Below are 20,100 nucleotides of genomic sequence, written 5' to 3'. Positions count from 1 at the left end.
GTGTGCTGACGTTCACCTACCAATTTTCCATGGTGGAACTATGCAAGGTGGAGAGGGGTGGAACAAGAGGTTCTGACCAAGACAAGATCAGGTCTGCTTCTTCCTGAATCCTGTGACTTCTTTACCCTCCTTGATGGCTGATGTATGCCACAGCTGTGGCATTGCCTGACTACACCCTGACTGGGAGACCCAAATAGTAGGCAGACCAGTGTAAGAGTAAGATTAAGAATGTGCTTTTCCCCACATTTACCTTTAAAGTCATTCAAGGATGGTCTGCTTTTTGCAGAGATGTTCTGCTGACCAACACTTGAGTCATAAGATCCTTCTTATGTTGACAGACACAGTGCCTAACCATGAAAGATGCCGCATGGGATCTTCCAAGGCATCCACTAAGAAATTCAATACTGCATACTCCATAGCAACTCTTACCAGAGAGCATGCCTTAAAGACGGCCTCTAATCTCTTGTCAATTGTGAATTTAAAGCTTAAGTATAGTCAAAATAAAACATAAAAATCAGCACAAGAGACATGACATAATATTAATGCTCTGTGTTCCTTGTCCTGATGGCTCCTGATTTCCTTGAAATTTACCTCCATCAATCCTCTACCACCCTACCCCACCCCCATCACTGCCAGGGTTAATAGAACTGAGGATGCTGTCATTTGTACTCATCAAGAGTGCTCAACAATGCCTGCCAATTCTCCCCAGCTCCTCCATTCACAGAAGTCAGTACTACAGCTTCTATAAATGAAACAAGATCTATAAATAGAAGGGTCAGACCTTTCAGTCATCCACCCATCCTTCATTCAAGGATTACATTTCATTCACCAGTTCAAGCTGCAGGGCTTTCAGGGACTCCGGGGATCACTGCCATGAATCAGCAGAGCGCAATGCCAGTGAGGCCACCTGGTAAAATTACCGTGAAGGTCACTGCCCACAAGATCAAGTGTTGACCTCCACACACTTGCAAGCGGGGTCCGGGTAGATTCCATATTGAACTACTGGCTGTAGCAACCGATCCAGATGAAGCCCTCCACTGACCCAATAGGTGTGTTTGGAACAGGCCAGAAAGCATGGAACTAAAGCCCACGAAAGGAGATCTTCAGTGAGACAACTGCATGATCATCAATTACCTAAGGACACTAGCTAGAAACTGAGGCTTAGCTGGGATGGGAGGTGTTATGCCTCAGTGGAGATTCCTGACTTTTTTTGGCCAGTGTCCATTCACCTGAAAGTGGCAGCAACCCATGTAGTCATGAATATGAAGTTATTTGCGTCCTGTAATGTACAATTAAGAAGTATAAAATAGGCACTCTGTTACAAGCAAACTACTGAAACCACCCTGAAACACTGCTTTCAGATGTTTTCTCACATAGGATACCCAGTGGCCTCTTTATCAGGTACCTATTCAGTACTCAGTAGAATACCATTTTGCTTAAAGAAAAGCTTGAATTGGTTTGCAGCTTAGATTTAAGAAGCTGAAGTGTTAATGGGTTTTGGTTCATAACGACTTGGCTTCATACTGCTCTGGTCTCTCTTGGCCACAAAACTGGTTTCACTTCAGTAAGTATATATTTGGAAGTATAGTGGAAAATTTAAACACCCACTGAATTCCTATAACCTTACACGTTTTCAGGGTTTACACAAAATAAAGTTTCAGTCCACAACTTTCAAACTGAAAAAACACAATCATTTTCTTTTCAAAGCTAAATTCACCTTGGGAACATGTTACATCCATATTTAGGGTGGAACGTGTAACATGTTCCAGCTTCTGCCTCCTCTCCACATGATGTCCCTACTCCCTGTGACAGCAGGCAGTGGATCTTCTCCCTGCGCCCACTGTCACAATTTGAAAAGAGTTCTGTGAATGAAAGAACTACTCAGCCACTCTCAATGAACTGTGAGAGCGCTGGTGAGCACTCTCACAGTTCATTGATTCTTCCTGCAATTCAGTAACTGCCTGCCCATAAGGGAAGTATGGGCAGACAGTGTATGGAGAGTCTGCAAAAGCCTGTCATTGCACCCGCAATCTGTTAATCGCAGGTGCAATGCTTTGCAGGCTTCAATGTAAAAAAAATAAATGCACATTTATTTACCTGTAAAAAATGTACAGATTCTATTTCATTGCAGCACATTTATTAACAAAATAAATTGTGGTATAGTAAGTTGGCAAGTTACAAAAAAAAAAACCCCACCCCCATGTAAATTATCTGTCAATTAACAGCCAGGCACAACAAAGTTGGTACTTGCTGAGGTTTACTGAGTGCTCCTTTACCCTGCCAGTGAGGGTACCTGTTTAAGTATGGCTTTTGGAAGTAATTCTTCTATAGGGTGTGTCCACCATACATCACTACCATGCTGCTTCACCAGTTTCACGATATGCCCAATGCTGTGCCTAGAAAGGAACAAAAGAGAGAGCACCTTGAAGTACAAGAGATGAGGTATGTCACTTATACCACTTATTGCCGCATTTTAAAATCATTACTTCTATTAGTATCAATAGTATTTCCTACATAAAGCTGAGAAACATTTATAGCAATTATTTACAGTAAATTTGAAGCCAAAACTTTTTTTTTTTTAGTTTTTCATAAAACAGGGAAGGAGTAGAGCACCTTTTAATCTGCCCTCATTTCCCCTCTGAAAGATTCAAAAAGTGATGCAGGATATAAAAAAAAAAAAAAATACTAAAAATGACTTTTACAATTAAATTTTTTAGATTATATGACATTTTAGTGATTGGGTTTAGATCTACAGAAGGTTAAGATGGTCTGCCTGTATGATGGAAATATGACTGGAGAAAGGGTAGTAGTATATGTGCATACCAAAAAAGTCAGCACTAATTTGTGTTTCATTTTTGCTTAATGTGGGGATGCAATAGTTACAAGCCAAATATATATATCCAGCAATTATTACACAGAGAATAATCATCTGGGTATGTGTTCTGGTTCCTTTATAAACTCTCAAAAAGAGACAGGACACAATTGCCTATATGGTTCCTGTAATTATTTTTGGTTCCTTGCTCCCAAAAAGCAGAATGGATATCACACATCGAAAAAAACCCTCAGTACTATCATGATTTCAGCACACTTCTGTCAGTTTAAACTAGTCAAGTAATTACAAGGTCAGTTTATTCTTGTGAACACCATCTAGTCATCAAAGGGACAAACTTCACCTTTGGAAGACCAAGGAACAAAGGCAGATCAATACAGATAGCGCAGAATAAACATAATATAATATGCCCAGGCAATGATTGTCTCTACACTGATAAACTGCAGAGGGGAAAGGGTAACCAGTAATGAGATCATTCTGAGGACAAGGCAATGAGAAAGACACAGAGCCAACTGTGGAGTCGGCAATCTCTTGACAAAACTAAGTGAATTATCAAGGAGCAGAATGAACCAGGCAGCACTTCTAACTTATTTGAAAGTCATTTGCAACAAATGTGTGAGTCCAACCCCGAGTCTGGTATTTGGAGTACAGAGTGCAGCACTGGAGCATACTTCTGCAGCAAATATATTACTATGGCAAGACATGCATTCTTAAAAAAGATATTCACTCTGGCAACAAAAAATTAAAACAAAAAATTTTAAATATAGTTACTGCTGACTTTAGAAAACACACACTTACCTGCCCAAGAATCCAGCGCTGTCCTCACCTGGACCAGTTCTTCGCCTTGTGGCTTAACAGCTGGCCCTTACTGTGCATGCATGAACTGCGCTGGGCCCTACTAATGGTTCCACAGCCTCTTGGGACCTGTGACGTGTCCCAAGAGGCTGTGGGAACAGGGGACCAAATTGCCCCACCGATGGCCTAGGCGGTTGGAGAGGATGTGGGAACACCTCAAAACTAGTCACCCGCTTCCCATTAAAAAAAAAAAAAATAATTATATATATATATATATATATATATATATATATATATATATATATATATATACTTTGTCAGGGACCAACCAAATTTTGATAAATGTGTGGCCAACCCTATTGTTGAATGAACAAATCTGAGAACTTTTGTTGATCAGCGGCTGCAGCCAATCAGATGCAACTACTGATCTGTGTATTCTGAGTCCCGCTATCAAAATACAGTGCCTAGAGGGGAGGGATTCATTCATCCATCTTATTTGTGTGGAGAAATCGTTTTTTTTTTCATTATTATTATTCAGCATGCTGGCTGGATGAAAAAAAAACACCCAAAAAACTATTCATTATCTATGGCCTGCTTTAGGAGTTCTATTTTTCTGCTTTGCGAACTGAATAAGAGAAATCAATCAATTTCCCTATCCACATTAAACAGTGCAGATGGAAGAACCTCCCTTGCTGGCTATTTTATTGTGACAGTTGCTGCTCCTGCATCTGTTAGAATACCTGTATGGTAGCTGCATCTGATTAACCGCAGTCACTGCTTGGCAGAGTTTCCTGCCCAGAAAAGTATGGGTCACAATATAGTCATAAATATATGGGTCACAAGGTGTTCCCAGTACACACACCCAGGCCCAGCAGAAGGGGTTGGTGTAAACGGGCTTCTAGGGATTTCGTTTATATATACTTTCACAAGCTTATATAACCATTTTCATACTTGACACTTGCCTTGCTTATTTAATAAAAAATGAAATCTGTAATATTTGGCTGGGTTTTCTGCTAATAATTCAGGTCCCCATAGACAGCCAAACTGGCTCCACAAAAGTAGAATTAAAAATCGCCTGAAACTGGTGGAAAACTATTGACTGAGCAGTGCATCCTTTTCCTGCAGCTGCCTGAACACAATAGCCAGCAGTGGAGATTCCTCCATCCACACTGTAAGAGTGGAAGAGGGAATTAATTCCATGAAAAAAACGAGTCATGTATGACGGCCTTCAACAGTCAGAGGGTAACAAAAACATCCCCAGACTTCTGAAGGCAGCTTAGATATAGTGGTAGGCAACAATGGGGCGCTTGCAAACAAATATTTTAAAGGGGCAAATACTGTAATAAAAGTTAATAGAGACTCATTGGAAATACTAGCTGTAGTTGTCCTTCTCTTGTCATAAGACATCATTGTGCACTCTTTGTGCTCCATTCAGATCATGTATCTGCATTATCCATTAACTGAACTACCCTTTCCTACCATAAAACTAACCCGTTGCATGCAAATGCTCATTCCCTTCACTGATATCGCATAGTCTCTGAAACCATAATGCAATTCAGAGCACAAATAACTGACAAATATTTGCTAAACTTTTAATCATTAACCATGATTACTGGCCAGATTTAATTGTCCGGCACTTAAAATAAAAAAAAAAAATTGGCGGAAATCATAAAATTAAAGTGACTTTGCCAGAATAAAAGCACAGAAAGTGCAAGCAATATGAGGAGTGGTGTCATACGTGGGCAGACACAAAAATAACTCTGCATTCTTGCACTTTTACACCATTCTGTGAGTGCACAAACAGGTTCATGTTCACAAACCAAGCTAACGCCCTTTGTATAAAACGTCTTAAACCTGGCAAGAACAAATCAAACCCCATAACAACTTAATTCACCAGATCTGACTACAGGAAGAAGGGATAACAAGCTATTAACTTTCTGTTGTGCTCTCATCTTTTCAGACCAGCAACTAAAGCCAGCTAAACACGGATCGAAATTTGGCTGCTTCAGCAGGAACTGTCCGAATTTCGATCCTTCTTACTGGCAGGCTGGTTGTCCATTGATCAACTTCAGCACAACCAGCCTATGGAGTCTTGTTTCACATGATCACTGCTGGCAGTTATAGCCACCATCATTGTATTCTGTCACACAGAAATGCTCCCCACCAGCAGAACACAATAGCACTATGGGTGGGATTCCCCTATCTACACTGATTGTGTTGATGGGGGAATCAAGATATTTCTTTCCTTCAACCTGTGGTTAAAGGAAAGGAAACTGCATAATGTATGGCCTGTCTTACAAGCAGTCTACTGCCCAATGCCCTTTAAAAACTGTGCTCAGCAAATATTGCAGACAGGTAGCGCAGCTTACATCAGAGAAATCTAACAAACTCGCATGGCTGCAGTGTTTTTCTCCACTGAAAACAACCTTTCAATTTTTTTGTAATAAGGCTACTTAACCATTAAAAAAAACTTAGTGCTTCTTTCATAACCCTCCTCATGGCTATTATTTAGAGGCCACTTACACTTTCCTGATCCTACGTGTTGAGCTAACGCACGTGCATTTTGTCACGTTAATACTTTATCCTATTTTTGGCCATCATTTAGGGCTCCATTTACACTTCTGTCATGTGCTGTGTTAACACACACATGTTGTGCCATGCATTAACTTGTGTTGAGTTCAAGCCACCTTTCCCTTTTTAATGGGCTGCCAATGGAACAGAATGGGCTGCACAGGAACAAACGAAAAAATGAACATGCTGCATTTTTCCGACACAGAACCCACAACTCATGGTAATGTGTTACCAGGCATTGTAGTGCACTTGAATGCGTGTGTTGGTTCTGCATTGCCTTAAAGCATTGAGGTGCCATTCTAAATTAATAGCACCAATATGCACCAACATACATAACGTGTTGTGTTAACACGCACGTTACTGTAATGCACCCAATCACAAAGGTGTTTTTAGTCCCTAAAGCTCAACATTAAAAAAATGTATTGGGAAAGGGTTAAAATATCTACAAGGTTTTTTAATGTTGTCTGTGTGCCCTCACTTTAACCACAATTCCTGCCCTGGTGACAGGCTGTGACAAGTACAGTGGTACTATCTCTCTCTAATGGGAAAACAAAATTGCAATCAAAGTACATGATAAAAAAATACTATGGGAGGGGTAAGAGAATTTATTTAGAATTCAAGTTTCTCTGTGTCTTTCGGTCCTGGGGATAAGCTCATCCTCCCATTTCTTGTACTGGTGTTAATAGGACAGGAGCAAAGGACAACCTCCCCAATGAAGACACTGAATGGAATAAAAATTTAAAGAAGTTCTAAGAGTCTCTGTTGATGGGCTTCTGTTCGTATACAATGGGTTTTGCATTCTCATAAATGTCTTTAGCAGGGGCGGACTGACCATTTGGAAACTCGGGCACTGCCCGAGGGCCCGGGGTCAGTAGGGGGCCCCATGAGATGCCCCTGGTACCTTTTTCATAGGCTTTTTTGAGTGTGGGCAAGGACACAGGGGCCCCATGATCCCCTTTTGCCCGGGGGCCCCATGAGTTGTCAGTCCGCCCCTGGTCTTTAGGAATGCAAAGCCCACCTGAAGCCATTCTAAAGCAAGTTAGAAGGAAGTCCACAGCAGGTCAAATGTGTTTGTCAATGAATTCTTACTGACCTCTGAAGAGACTGAAACTGATGTCATCAATGCAAGCCCAAAGGCTACGACAGAGGCCCTAGCTCTTACCCACTTTATATCTACTGGGCTTCAGCCAAAGTTTGGTTTCAGGAAGTCTGGGGAAATGCAAGAACCCTTGTCCGGTTTTATTTCTGTCCTATACCTGTCTGCGACCTCCCTGGACAGACTTCTGCTCACTTTTTGTCCATGTTACACACCAGGAAAAGTGAGAATGCGACACAGACAGTATTAAAAACCAATGTACAAATACCTTATAACACGTTACAAAAAAAAAAAATTGACTGGAGTTGGGCGCTTCATTAGGAAGCTCTAAATTGTAGCGAACTGTTAAACGTAATGGGCTTTATGCATTTGCTTTGTACCTGTGGCACTTAGAACATGTCCTCAATATCCAACCCAAAATAAATGGTCCTCAGCCAATGCCACGGCTGCCAGGCAGTCAATGCAGCCCTGACCAGGATGTACAGAAGAACACCGCACCGATGATGAACTCACAAATTAATGTTGCCAGTTGGATTTACTTAGCCAAATGATAATTTCCATCTAATGCATACTATACTTACTTCTTACACCAAGTTCTCTGAATAATTTACTACTTGATTTTAGAGCCAGCCTTCAATTAAATAAAAAAAAAATTAAAAACACGGAAGGCTCATTTGCTCCTTTCTTAGGAACTTATCAGGCTGAAATCTGCCAGCTCCTCTCCTAGTATCAGAGTCCATAAAGACGATAAGGCCCCCTTGTAAAACTTTGCCCTGAGCTTATAAACCATTATCAGCCTGAGCTTGCATTACGTGTCAGTCGACGGCTTCCTCACTCTGCAGGCTTTGTACGCAGGAGAATATAAGCTTCGTGACAGCAGCCAATCACTTGAATATTGATCATAGCAGAAGATGAGCCTTATCTGGCCTGGAGGCAGACTTACAGCAACTGCTAAGCAATGAAAAAACATTCCTGCTCTTGACTGAAACTCTTCCTGGATTTCAACAAAAGCACCTGAGACTACAACCGTCTCTCTACGCCGGAGTGACACAGGTAGGAAATCATGCGACAAGCTCAGGTCCCTGCTTTGTTCCACAACGTATGAGAGAAAACATTTTAGTCTACAGCAGACAGTCTGCTCCATCAGGTGCAAAGTTCTCTTCACCTTGCTGATTACAGTCACCCGGGACAAATCGCACGAGCCTTGTGAAGGGTTTGTATGGATGTCAGATGCTTTCATTTAGAAATGTAAAGAGAGGTTAAGGAGATGAATATTTTTCTAACATGCAGAGAGGTTCACATTGAAGGGTCTGCTATAGTGATGCGGATAGTGAAGTTGTGATTCTTGCTTATCCAAAACAACATTTAGCAAATTTAAAAATTTAAGATTCATCAACCATGCTACCATGCTACAGCCATTACATGGGATCTAAATTTTCCTGTTTCCTGTTCCAATTTTTCATCCATTCTACATTATAAAGAATGCAAGAAGAGAATGAAGGCTATTACTTAGCACATAAGGGGTGCAGAATTTTAAAATTACGGTAGGTTATTGGAGTTAAAAACATATTTATAATGCCAGGATGTGTTTCTGCCCATCACATGTAATGCAGATGCAATGACCCTTTAAGTTGTATTTTAGGAAACGTTTTTAGCAAAAAAGCAAAATGTTTTTTGTTTTTTGTTTTTTAATTAACAAAATATGGAATGTAATATTAAAGGGAAAACTGAGTAATTTGATCTATTATTTTTAGAGATGTTTAAAAATATTTGTAGATACTATCTTTTTGTTCCAGAAAAATTAAAATGCACCTACATTTTAGAAATCTAAAAAACAAACAGTGCAATAAATAATATTTTGTATTTTCATATCTATCGATAGATATAGCTATGCCTATCCGAGCGTTTTATGACTTATGGCACCCTAGAGGTTAACACTTAATGTTTAACAAGCTCAGAGGCAGGCAGCTTGCTGGTCACTTAACTCTGGGCTGCCACCCGGTCACATATAAGACCCTGGCAGAAGCAATGCGCTCAGTCACTTAGCTACTAAATACACAGCTAATGCAATCTTGACTGTAAACTCTACTTTCGCTCCAGCAGAAGAGGGTGTTGTTGAAATGTGTTATTAATAAGCCATTAGTACAGGGTATGAGTCACAGACCACATGCAATCTACATTCTTCTGATAGCTTTTTTTTTTCTCTTTTTTTTGCAGGTATGTTGGCAATGTGACACGAGGCTTCAGTACTCAATGCAGAATGGGACATGGAAGTGAGGAGGGAATGCCTGTAGTGTGTATCAGGTGTAACAGCAACTCCATGTGGACTGGTTAGGATTCCAGTGGAGATGCTGTTACTTTTGATGGGCACTTGCTGACCAGCCAGGAAGAGGATTCTCGGTGTGTCCTGGAGAAAATAGAGAAGTCTCTGGGGCGACTTTGCCAGGATCCTGCTCACCAAAGCATGTTTTGGCCATGTAAAATATTATGCAATTATATTTTTGTAAGCTTCTTCAAGATAATTCCTCCTATTTAACTATTCAGATGTACTGAAGTCCTACCATACAGTCCGGAATAGCAACTTCCCTAGATGATGGCTTAGTGGACTGCCCAATGAGTTTCACATACTTTATTCAAAATGGTAACCAGGAAGATGACCTATGAATTGACAGCCAGTAAAAATGCATGTGTCTGTCATTTCTGTAGGCCAATATTCTGGATACCCTCACCAACAGAACTATAGTTATCGTAAGATGCTTGTAGGCCATTGTTAACAGCCTTTCTCAAATGTCCTTACCTCAGCAGAATCGCTGAATTATTTTAGGATCTCAGGGAAATTTGGTCTGTTGCTCATGGTACATTAGCATAATCTGTCAGTTGTAGATATACAAATACTTAAACACAGACAGTGAAAATTGTAGGCTCCCTTTAAAATCAGTAGTCAGTAGAAATGTCCCCCTCACACACTACAACTGTCCTATGCCAATGGCACTTCAGTGCTGGAACTATGCATTACCTGAGGAAATCAACCACAGTCGAGGAACCTAGCAACCTTTAAAATGAACTGTAGAATTCCATGGAACCCTGGTTCAGAAAAGCTTGTTATTAGTATTTGGAGGTCTCGGTAGTTCCTTGGGAGCTTTTGAATAAAAGAGGAACAAAGCTACAAGAGGAAAGGGAACACGGTGGCCAAAGCTGACCACAGGAATGAATGAGGTCAGACAATTCAACTGCTGAATGATAGTTTTTCAGAACAATCGCAGTACAAACATGTGCACTCATAATGGACGATGAACAACTGTACATTTATAAACAGAGTTGCTTCCAGGAGTGACCTCAGAGTTCCTTTTTGTTAAACTAACAACACTGTTGGGATAGAAATGAGGAAGAATCCATAAGAATGGGTGTCAATGCTGGGGCAGGTGTCTGGGATTACATGACCCTTAACTGAAACCATTTGTACAAAATTTGTGTAAATGTGCATGATAATATTTATTAAAGTAAAAGCGACTATATGGCGTGTGTAAACTGCACCCTGAAATCAGATCTCTATGATACACATTCACTTGTAAGAAACAATTATCAAAGCTGAACTTTAGGCAAAAGACCATCCACTTAAGCAGTAAATAAAAAAATAGCAATGTATTTTTAAAAAAATTGGTAGAAAGTACCCAAATTCATCTTTACGTTATCTTCTGATATTCTCCTGCACAGAAACACTTTTACAGGCCACAGATTGGCCACAGGCTGCAGGAAAGAAAATCACTTGATTCCCCCCCATCAATACAGTCAGTGTAGATAGAGGATACAAACAAACAGCAACTGCCCCAAACTATAACTGGCCTTACCCTAGGTTCACACCTAAGCGTTTTCCGCAGAAATGCAGTACAGTCCCATTTAACATGAATTCCTATGGAACATGTTCACATCTCCGAGTTTTCACCCGGTGCGTTTTTTGGAAAGGACCAGGGACTTTTTTGAATGCAAAAAGTTGCATTTTTGGTTCTATAAACTTCAATTGAAAACATGCAGAAAAGCATGTAATGCATTTTTTCTGTGTTTTTGCCATGTTTTTAATCTGCATAGTAACAGGAAAAATAAAAAAAATTAAATTATAATAATTAAAAAACACAGCAAAAATGCAGGTGCAAAACGAAATGCAGAAATGGCTCAAACACAACCTGCATAGGTGTGAATTAATCCTTAACCACTTCAAGTCCGGACACTTTTACCCCCTTCCTGACCAGGGCAATTTTCAGCTTTCAGCGCTATCACGCTTTGAATGACAATTACGCGGTCATGCAACGCTGTACCCAAATGAATTTTTTACCATTTTTTTGAAACAGATAAAGCTTTATTCTTGGTGGTATTTATTCACCGCTGGGATTTTTATTTTTTTTGCTATGTAAATGAAAAAGTCCGAAAATTTTGAAAAAAGTGTTTTTTTTAGAAAATTTTGCAAATAAATAATATTTCATCATAAATCTTTGCCAAAATTTATTCCGTTATCTTTTTAGTAAAAAAAAAAATCCAAATTAGTTTATAACAAAAATTATAATTTTTAAACATTTTTTTTTTACATTTTTATATTAATTTTTTTTATTTTTTTACATACTGTCACCCTAGCAGTACAGTGTCACCATGGTGACACTGTACTACTTGTAGGGGTGATGAAGATTTTTTTTTTTTTTTTTTTTTTTTTTTTACACATTGCTTTTACACCCATATAGGATGTAAAAGCAATCATTTCTCTTTCTCTCTGTGTGCATTCATGCACTCATTGAGAAGTACTGACTGAGCTGTGATTGGTCACAGCTTGTCACATGGTACAAGCCTGTTGTGAATAGGCTTGTACCATGTGACCTCTGTGATCATTCACAGATTTCACACGTAGTAAGCAATGATGTCACAAGTGACATCTTGCTTACTACTTTGCATGTGATCACTGATTGGCCAATCAGTGATCACATGATCGGGACCTCGTACAGAGGTCCCGTCCGACGATCGGTGTTTCACTGTGTCCGGAGGACACAGCGGGCACCGGATCGCGGTGCTGCGCGCTCCCAGGGAGCGCGCACAATCAGGATGCGGGGAGGCCGTTTATAGACGGCCACCCGACCCTGTAGTGCCACCGTCCGGCCGTTTATATGCATCGGCCGGTCGGGAAGTGGTTAAGTAGCACATGGATGTGCGACGCATGTCAAACAATAACAACAAAGAAAAATTCCAAGCTCAACTTACCAAACAGCCTGCAACTATCCTATCTAACAGTTCCGTTGATGGGGGAATACCTCCTCTGGAGCTACTGTGTTCTCCCCAAGGGGGGCTGGGACAAGGGGAGCTGTCCATGCTGGGAGAACACAGTGATTACTGCTAGTGGCTACAGGAAAAAATCTGACATGGGTACATTCAGCCTTTCCATAGATGGATCGAATCTTGTCTGTTCCTGCTGACACGGCTGAGATTCGAACCATCTATGGCCAGCTTTAGACTGCAAGTGGGATGGCAAGTACCGTGAGCCGAACAGGCTCTACTACATTGTGGAGGGATAGCAACTTATGGCTATGTTGTCTGGCAGGACTGCCTAGATTACATGACTGCCTTTACTAGATTGAATTATTGTACTATTTCTATTGCACTGTAATCACTCAGCCACCCCGATAAGCAACAAAAAGATAATGTCTCTGACACACAAATGAGTTGATTTACTAAAGGCAAAGAGGCTGTGCACTGCATGTGCACATGCAAGTGCATTTGCTTTAGATCCCAGGACAAGCTCTGAAATGAGGCGAAACTCTGACTTCCTTCATCCAATCAAGTGCAAGCAAAAATGCAGTTATTTTTATTTTCCTTGCATGTTCCCCTCAGATCTAGAGCAACTGCACTTTTAGTGCACTTCTTGCAGTACACAGCCTTTTTGACTTTAGTAAATCAATCCCAATGCATTTTATTCAAACAGACATATTCAGCTCCAACTCCTAAAACGTTCTAATTCCCACCCTAGTGTACATCAGGCCAGGTGTAGACATGCACTGAGAAAGGGAAGCAGTAAACACAACCAAAATAGTGCAGCACTGCAAAGCAGGAAGCGCAAATTACTAGTATAATAACCAATGTAGCTATCCTCCATTTTTTGACATGCTGTGTGCTTTCCAACTGTACATTTTCTGTGTTTGCTTCATCTGTGTGTGCTGTCTGCATATGCTCTACCTGTGCATTCTCTGTATGCCCTGTCTGCATGGTCTGTCTATGTTTTGTCTGCATGTGATTTGTTTTTGCCTTGACTCTGTGTTCTCTGCATGGTCTGTGTGGTCAGTGTCCATGCTCTGCCTTTGTGTTCTGGGGTTGCAATAACAGAATCTGCATGACAACAAAGTGGAAAAGAAGCAGCCACACAGGAGCAAAAGGGCAGAAAGGTAGATATTAGATGATCCCCAAATGTGCAAGGCCACATGGGAGGTCTGTCAGTCTGTTTTTTACCTATGATTACATGGATCAAAAGTGGATTAAATGGGTAGCCAAATGCAGGCAGATGTGTGTCCACCAATATCTGCCCTCCCATATCTGTCCACATCCAGGTCCATCGACAACTGAAATACCGTATTTTCCGGCGTATAAGACGACTTTTCAACCCCTGAAAATCTTCTGAAAAGTCGGGGGTCGTCTTATACGCCGGTGCGAGCCGGTGTCAGGGCGGCACTTTTTCGAGGGGCGGGGCGGCGCGGCGCCGCCCCCCCCTCCTCCTCCAACGGACACTAAATACAGGGGTGGGCAGAGGGGCTGCTGTACCTTACCTGGCTCCAGTCCCACGACAATCCGGTCCAGGAAGCGCGGCTGCTCCTTCTTTCAGTTCGGCCGCTCGATGGTCACGCGGCCGCTCGGCTCCGCCTCCTCACCGGTGATTGGGCGCCAGCACTGGAAAGGCACACAGGCGACCAATCACCGGCGGGGAGGCGTAGCCGAGCGGCCCCACGAAAATCGAGCGGCCGAACTGGAAGAAGGAGCAGCCGTTCCTCTCCCCCACTGACACCAACGATGGGGCACTGTTCCTCCCCCACTGACACCAACGATGAGGCACTGTTCCTCCCCCACTGACACCAACGATGAGGCACTATTCCTCCTCCCCACTGACACCAACGATGGGGCACTATTCCTCCTCCCCACTGACACAAACGATGGGGCACTATTCTCCCCACTGATACCAATGATGGGGCACTATTCCTCCCCCACTTACACCAACGATGGGGCACTATTCCTCCCACTGACACCAATGATGGGGCACTATTCCTCCCACTGATACCAATGATGGGGCACTATTCCTCCTCCACTGACACCAACGATGGGGCACTATTCCTCCCCCACTGACACCAACGATGGGGCACTATTCCTCCCACTGACACCAATGATGGGGCACTATTCCTCCCACTGATACCAATGATGAGGCACTATTCCTCCCACTGATACCAACGATGGGACACTATTCCTCCCACTGATACCAATTATGGGGCACTATTCCTCCCACTGACACCAATGATGGGGCACTATTCCTCCCACTGATACCAATGATGGGCACTATTCTCCCCACTGATACCAACGATGGGGCACTATTCCTCCCAATGATGGGGCACTATTCCTCCCCCACTGACACCAACGATGGGGCACTATTCCTCCCACTGATACCAATGATGGGGCACTATTCCTCCCACTGATACCAATGATGGGGCACTATTCCTCCCCACTGATACCAACGATGGGGCACTATTCCTCCCAATGATGGGGCACTATTCCTCCCAATGATGGGGCACTATTCCTCCCAATGATGGGGCACTATTCCTCCCCCACTGACACCAACAATGGGGCACTATTCCTCCTCCCCACTGACACCAATAATGGGGCACTATTCTCCCCACTGACACCAATGATGGGGCACTATTCCTGCCACTGATACCAATGATGGGGCGCTATTCCTCCCACTGACACCAATGATGGGGCACTATTCCTCCCACTGATACCAATGATGGGGCACTATTCCTCCCACTGACACCAATGATGGGACACTATTCCTTCCACTGACACTAATGATGGGACACTATTCCTCCCACTGACACCAATGATGGGGCACTATTCCTCCCACTGACTAATGATGGGGCACTATTCCTCCCACTGACACCAATGATGGGGCACTATTCCTCCCACTGACACCAATGATGGGGCACTATTCCTCCCACGGACTAATGATGGGGCACTATTCCTCACACACTGACACTAATGATGGGGCACCATCATTGGTGTCAGTGGATGAAATAGTGCCCCATCATTGGTGTCAGTGGGAGGAGTAGTGCCTCATCATTGGTGTCAGTGGGAGGAATAGCACCCCATCATTGGAATACCATACTGAAATAGCATACCATATTAAAATCAAATCTGATGTTTTTTCATTTTTATTTGGTGTGCGTTGGAAGAGGGGTAGTCTTATACGGCGAGTATAGCTCAAACCCTATATTTTAGCAGGAAAAGTAGGGGGTCGTCTTATACGCCCAGTCGTCTTATACGCCGGAAAATACGGTATGTTTGTGCCAAAATCTACTTTTACTGATCTGACTGCGTGGGCAGGTGGAGGAACGACCACTTAAACTGAGCCACTCTATGGATTACATGGGTCTGCTTTTACCGCCATCAAAAGATGGAGGACATATTGGAAAGAACACAGATGTAACATATGTGACATCAGTTTCCATTCCAAACTGACTCAGCAGGGTCAGTCAAGAATTCCCTGCTGAAATGCAACGAAGGACATCCGTGTGAAAGGGATCTAAAGCGGATTGTGAGCAGGAATCATCCTGCTGGCAGGACATAGAAGGATCTTGTTTGTAAAGGAAAGTTGGGAGGCAAAGTTCATCACTAGGAAGAAGAGCAGACAGGGAGCTGGAGCATGCTCAGTGAGGGTCTAAAGCTGATTTTGCGCAACGGATCAAATTCAAAATCCTAACACTGACGTACAAAGCTGTCCACCATACTGCCCCAAACTACATCACTGACCTAATATCCAAGTACCGCCCAACACGCACACTCCGCTCCTCACAAGACCTCCTTCTCTCTAGTTCCCTGGTCTCCTCCTCCCATGCCCGCCTCCAGGACTTCTCCAGGGTGTCACCCATCCTCTGGAACTCACTGTCCCAACCCATCAGATTATCACCTACTCTCCTCTCCTTTAGGCGCACCCTGAAAACCCATCTCTTCAGGGAAGCCTACCCCACCCCCTGCGAACTTGCCGACCTCCTCCACTCTTCCTACCACTCCATCCCCCACAGCTATCTCCTCCTGTGCCACCATCCCCTCCCTCCTAGATTGTAAGCTCGAAAGAGCAGGGCCCTCAATCCCCTCATGTTTTGCATTGTATTGTTATTGTTCTGTCACATGTTCTGTCCCCCTTTGTAATGTACAGCGCTGAGCGAACTATCGGCGCTTTATAAATACTGTATAATAATAATAATAATAATAATAAAGAGCAAGAAGCCACCAGTGCTGCTGAAAGGAAACAGATCCTATATTGTGCAGAAAGAAAAGAGCACTTTCTAAGAGTTTTCTCACCGGCATTACAAAAAGTGTAAGTCATGCTGTATAGTAAAAAGACAATAATGTAATGCCGATCAGACCTAAAAATGAATGAAAGAGGGTTAGTTCCCCCTGGTTCACATATCCACGCTCCTGCGGTCCGTGTTTTGCGCGGGCATGAGAGCCCATTAATTTGAAAGGGCTCCCGTGCCCTGGGACATGCAGGGATGAAGTCCCTGCACTTCTTCTGAAAACGCAGCCCACACGGGAACCTCAGTTCCCAGTACGCTTGCGATTTCCAGTGCGGGCGGCATGCCATTAGAATTAATGGCACCCACCCGCGGGTTTGCATTCATTTGTATGGGTGGTGCGGCTGCACATATTTTTTTGCGGATCCGCAGCGGCACCACCCGCACATATATTGAACCTAGCCTTCATGTTTATCACTGTAGCTAGAAATTACCTACTTTAAATAAACAAATGAAAAAAAATATGCAACAGCACAGACAGTGAATTGAAATGCTTTAAACGAATCAATTAAGACATTTAACTCCCTTAAAGCAACAGCAGCTTCACCAGCTCTGCTCCTGCATGTACTGTGCGGTCAGTCCACAGTGGAGCAGATGGAAAAACAGTGTGTAAGCAAACATGTGAGGTTATTTTTTTCTCCAATATCCATATAAAAAAAAAAGAAAAAAAAAGGATTGCGGTCTTCAAGAATTGTCTCTTTATCTCTAGATTGTTTGGGCCATCTTTTGGTAAAGTGGGGAGGAAAGTTCCTACAGACATTGATAGAAATCTTTTTTTCTTTCTTTTTTTTTTTTTTTTAATTAAATCTAAAACGTAATCTGCTTAGATTTTGCCTTCCTTGGTTCCTCCTTCCCCCTTTTCAAAATGCTAATGAAATTTTAAATAAAACCTTTTTCATTACATACCTTATTTTATTATTATTATACAGGATTTATATCGTGCCAACAGTTTGCTCAGCGCTTTACAATATAACGGGAGACAATACAGCAACAATACAGTTCAATACAAGAGGGAAAGGAGGGCCTGATCCTTGGAGCTTATAATCTAGGACATTGCATCAGTGGCATCATTACTGAGCCTCTGTGCTTTTCTATGCAGTGCTGGAAGATCACAGTTGGTGGCTTAGTACTAATTTCAAGAGCCCTCAGCCCTGATACAAGCAATGGGCTGGCTCTTAGGAGAATAAATGCAAACAGCAAAATGCCTTTATGGGTAGATGTCAGTCTGGAGCAGTGGGCGTTTGCAGGTAGGTTGTATTGGCATGCAGACCACCCTAAGTAACACCCACAAGTGATGCTAACCCTCCAGGATTAAAGGAACTAAAATCCAATTAATGAAAGGAGCGAGCCATGGACAGTCAGGCTGGGAAGGAAAGAGCTAGATGGATGTTCTTCAACCAGGAAATGAGGTGGGCTCTATAGACTTGCTGCAGCAAGCAAAACCAAAGTAAGCACTTATAAACTAATTCTCAAACAATAACTACATTGGAACAGGCTATATTAGTATCTACAGAAGAGAAGCAGGCATTAATCTGCAAAAAATATACAAAGGTTTTTTTTTTCCCTTCGATCAAAAATGTACCTTTAAATTTAGCCAAATACACAGGCCTAGTTTAAAAAAACAAACAAAAACAAAACACTGATGATGCCCACAAAACAAACAACATCTATATTTTAGTTCACTCTGGTTCCTTCGGGTAAGAGTGGACTTGCCTTGGGATACTGCTCTTTGCACAAACATACTGAATGAGTCAGACTATCCAAACTATAAATAACATAATTCATATAAAATGCAAAACAACCATCAAAGTAATACTACAAACATAAAAGAAATTCAGCATGCCAAAAAAAAAACCCCACATTACTTTTAATAAGCGCTGACCTTTTAGCTGACTGTTTTAGATGACAGATTGTCACGCACATTTCCATAAAATCCACTCATGTGACAGACAATAAACCTCTCTAGTCCAGCCAGGTACAATTTAAACACTATCGCTTCCTCAGCACATGATAGGAGTGAAAAGAGCAAATTCAACCTTCACCCCTTACAAAACTTGTTTATTTTACACCTTCCACCCAAACCAAACTCTGCCGGAGATGGCGAAGCCACACAAACATCTCTAGAAATGCAGATCTAATGTCACTAGACTTGATCTGAAATCAATTTGCAAGTAAAAACATAACCAGGGAAATCCGAGCTCCAGGCAGTGCGATGGAGCGATGCAAATTACACTTAAATTACAACTCCAGGCAAAAAAAAAACTCAGAAGTATGACAGCAGTTACTGTATACAGTACATTGCACTGGCAGAAAACAAACCTCCTGTCATGCTGACTCTACTCTAGAGCTGTCAAATCTGTTTGTTTACATGCTGGGATTAGGGATTAAAATTTCCATTGCCTCACAGATGTAAATGCTGCAGGCCTCAATCTCCAGCATTATGCGTGCATCTCTACCCATCTCCTCCAAGTCATTCACAAAACAGTCTGGGGTCATATATTTTGCAAAATGGCCTGGAGGGTCGGAAATGTGACCATAGCACTGGGATCCCGCACCACTAACATCTGAGTGGGTATAAATACACGTTGCTGTGATCTGTGTGAAGGGGGGGGGGGGTGTCCCTTCCCTCCAATCAGCTCTCCTCACTGAGCTCTGCAGGGAGTTATTTGAGCTATCCACTCCCTTTTTCTGACAGCTCAGACAAGCTGTATTGATTCTGCACTATGAACAGCTGTAAATAGAAGACTGCAGATAAACAGATACAACTTAGGTAGGAGGACTTGTTTATCACCTGAGGCCAGTCACTTCATTGGGTATATGTAAGGGTTTACAATCACTTAAAACACAGTGCACCCATGACAATAGAGGAATTATAGATTGTATAAAAAGTGGGCATGGCAGAAACGTTCTTTTTTTAAGCATTCTCCCACTAACTGAAACTCTATACAGAGCCTAAGAGCGAGGAGGGGAGACGTAAGATAAGTTAAGGCAGCCATAGATGGTTCAAAATATGATCAGTGTGTGGCCTTCCCAGTTTGACAAATGTCGACCATTAGAGCGACTTCTTCTGAATGAACAGGTTAGAAAACCTTTGGTGATCATTAGCTGCAGCTGCTGATCAGTGTATTCCGACTGCACTGAGCCCTGCAGGCTGAATGAAAAAAAAATGATCATCTATGGCCAGTGTTACCCATATGACTCACTCAGCTGAATGTGTAGTTGGA

At 42.3% G+C, this 20,100-nt stretch overlaps 1 protein-coding gene across 1 annotated transcript in view; it reads right to left on the bottom strand.

Annotated features, from left to right (window-relative positions):
• Positions 1-20,100, bottom strand: part of IARS2 (isoleucyl-tRNA synthetase 2, mitochondrial) — a 104,406-nt gene that overhangs the window by 43,204 nt on the left and 41,102 nt on the right. Inside the window, exon 13 of the mRNA XM_089685027.1 lies at positions 2,294-2,396. Coding sequence (XP_089541153.1) covers positions 2,294-2,396 — 103 coding nt within the window. The remainder of the gene's footprint in view (positions 1-2,293; positions 2,397-20,100) is intronic.

This window comes from Staurois parvus, unplaced genomic scaffold, assembly GCF_062004578.1.
Source record: "Staurois parvus isolate SC_StPar_1 unplaced genomic scaffold, SC_StPar_1.0 ptg000362l, whole genome shotgun sequence".
In the NCBI taxonomy this organism is placed as follows: Eukaryota; Metazoa; Chordata; class Amphibia; order Anura; family Ranidae; genus Staurois; species Staurois parvus.
Note: the sequence above shows the minus strand (reverse complement) of the source record. Positions and strands in the feature narration are given on the sequence as shown.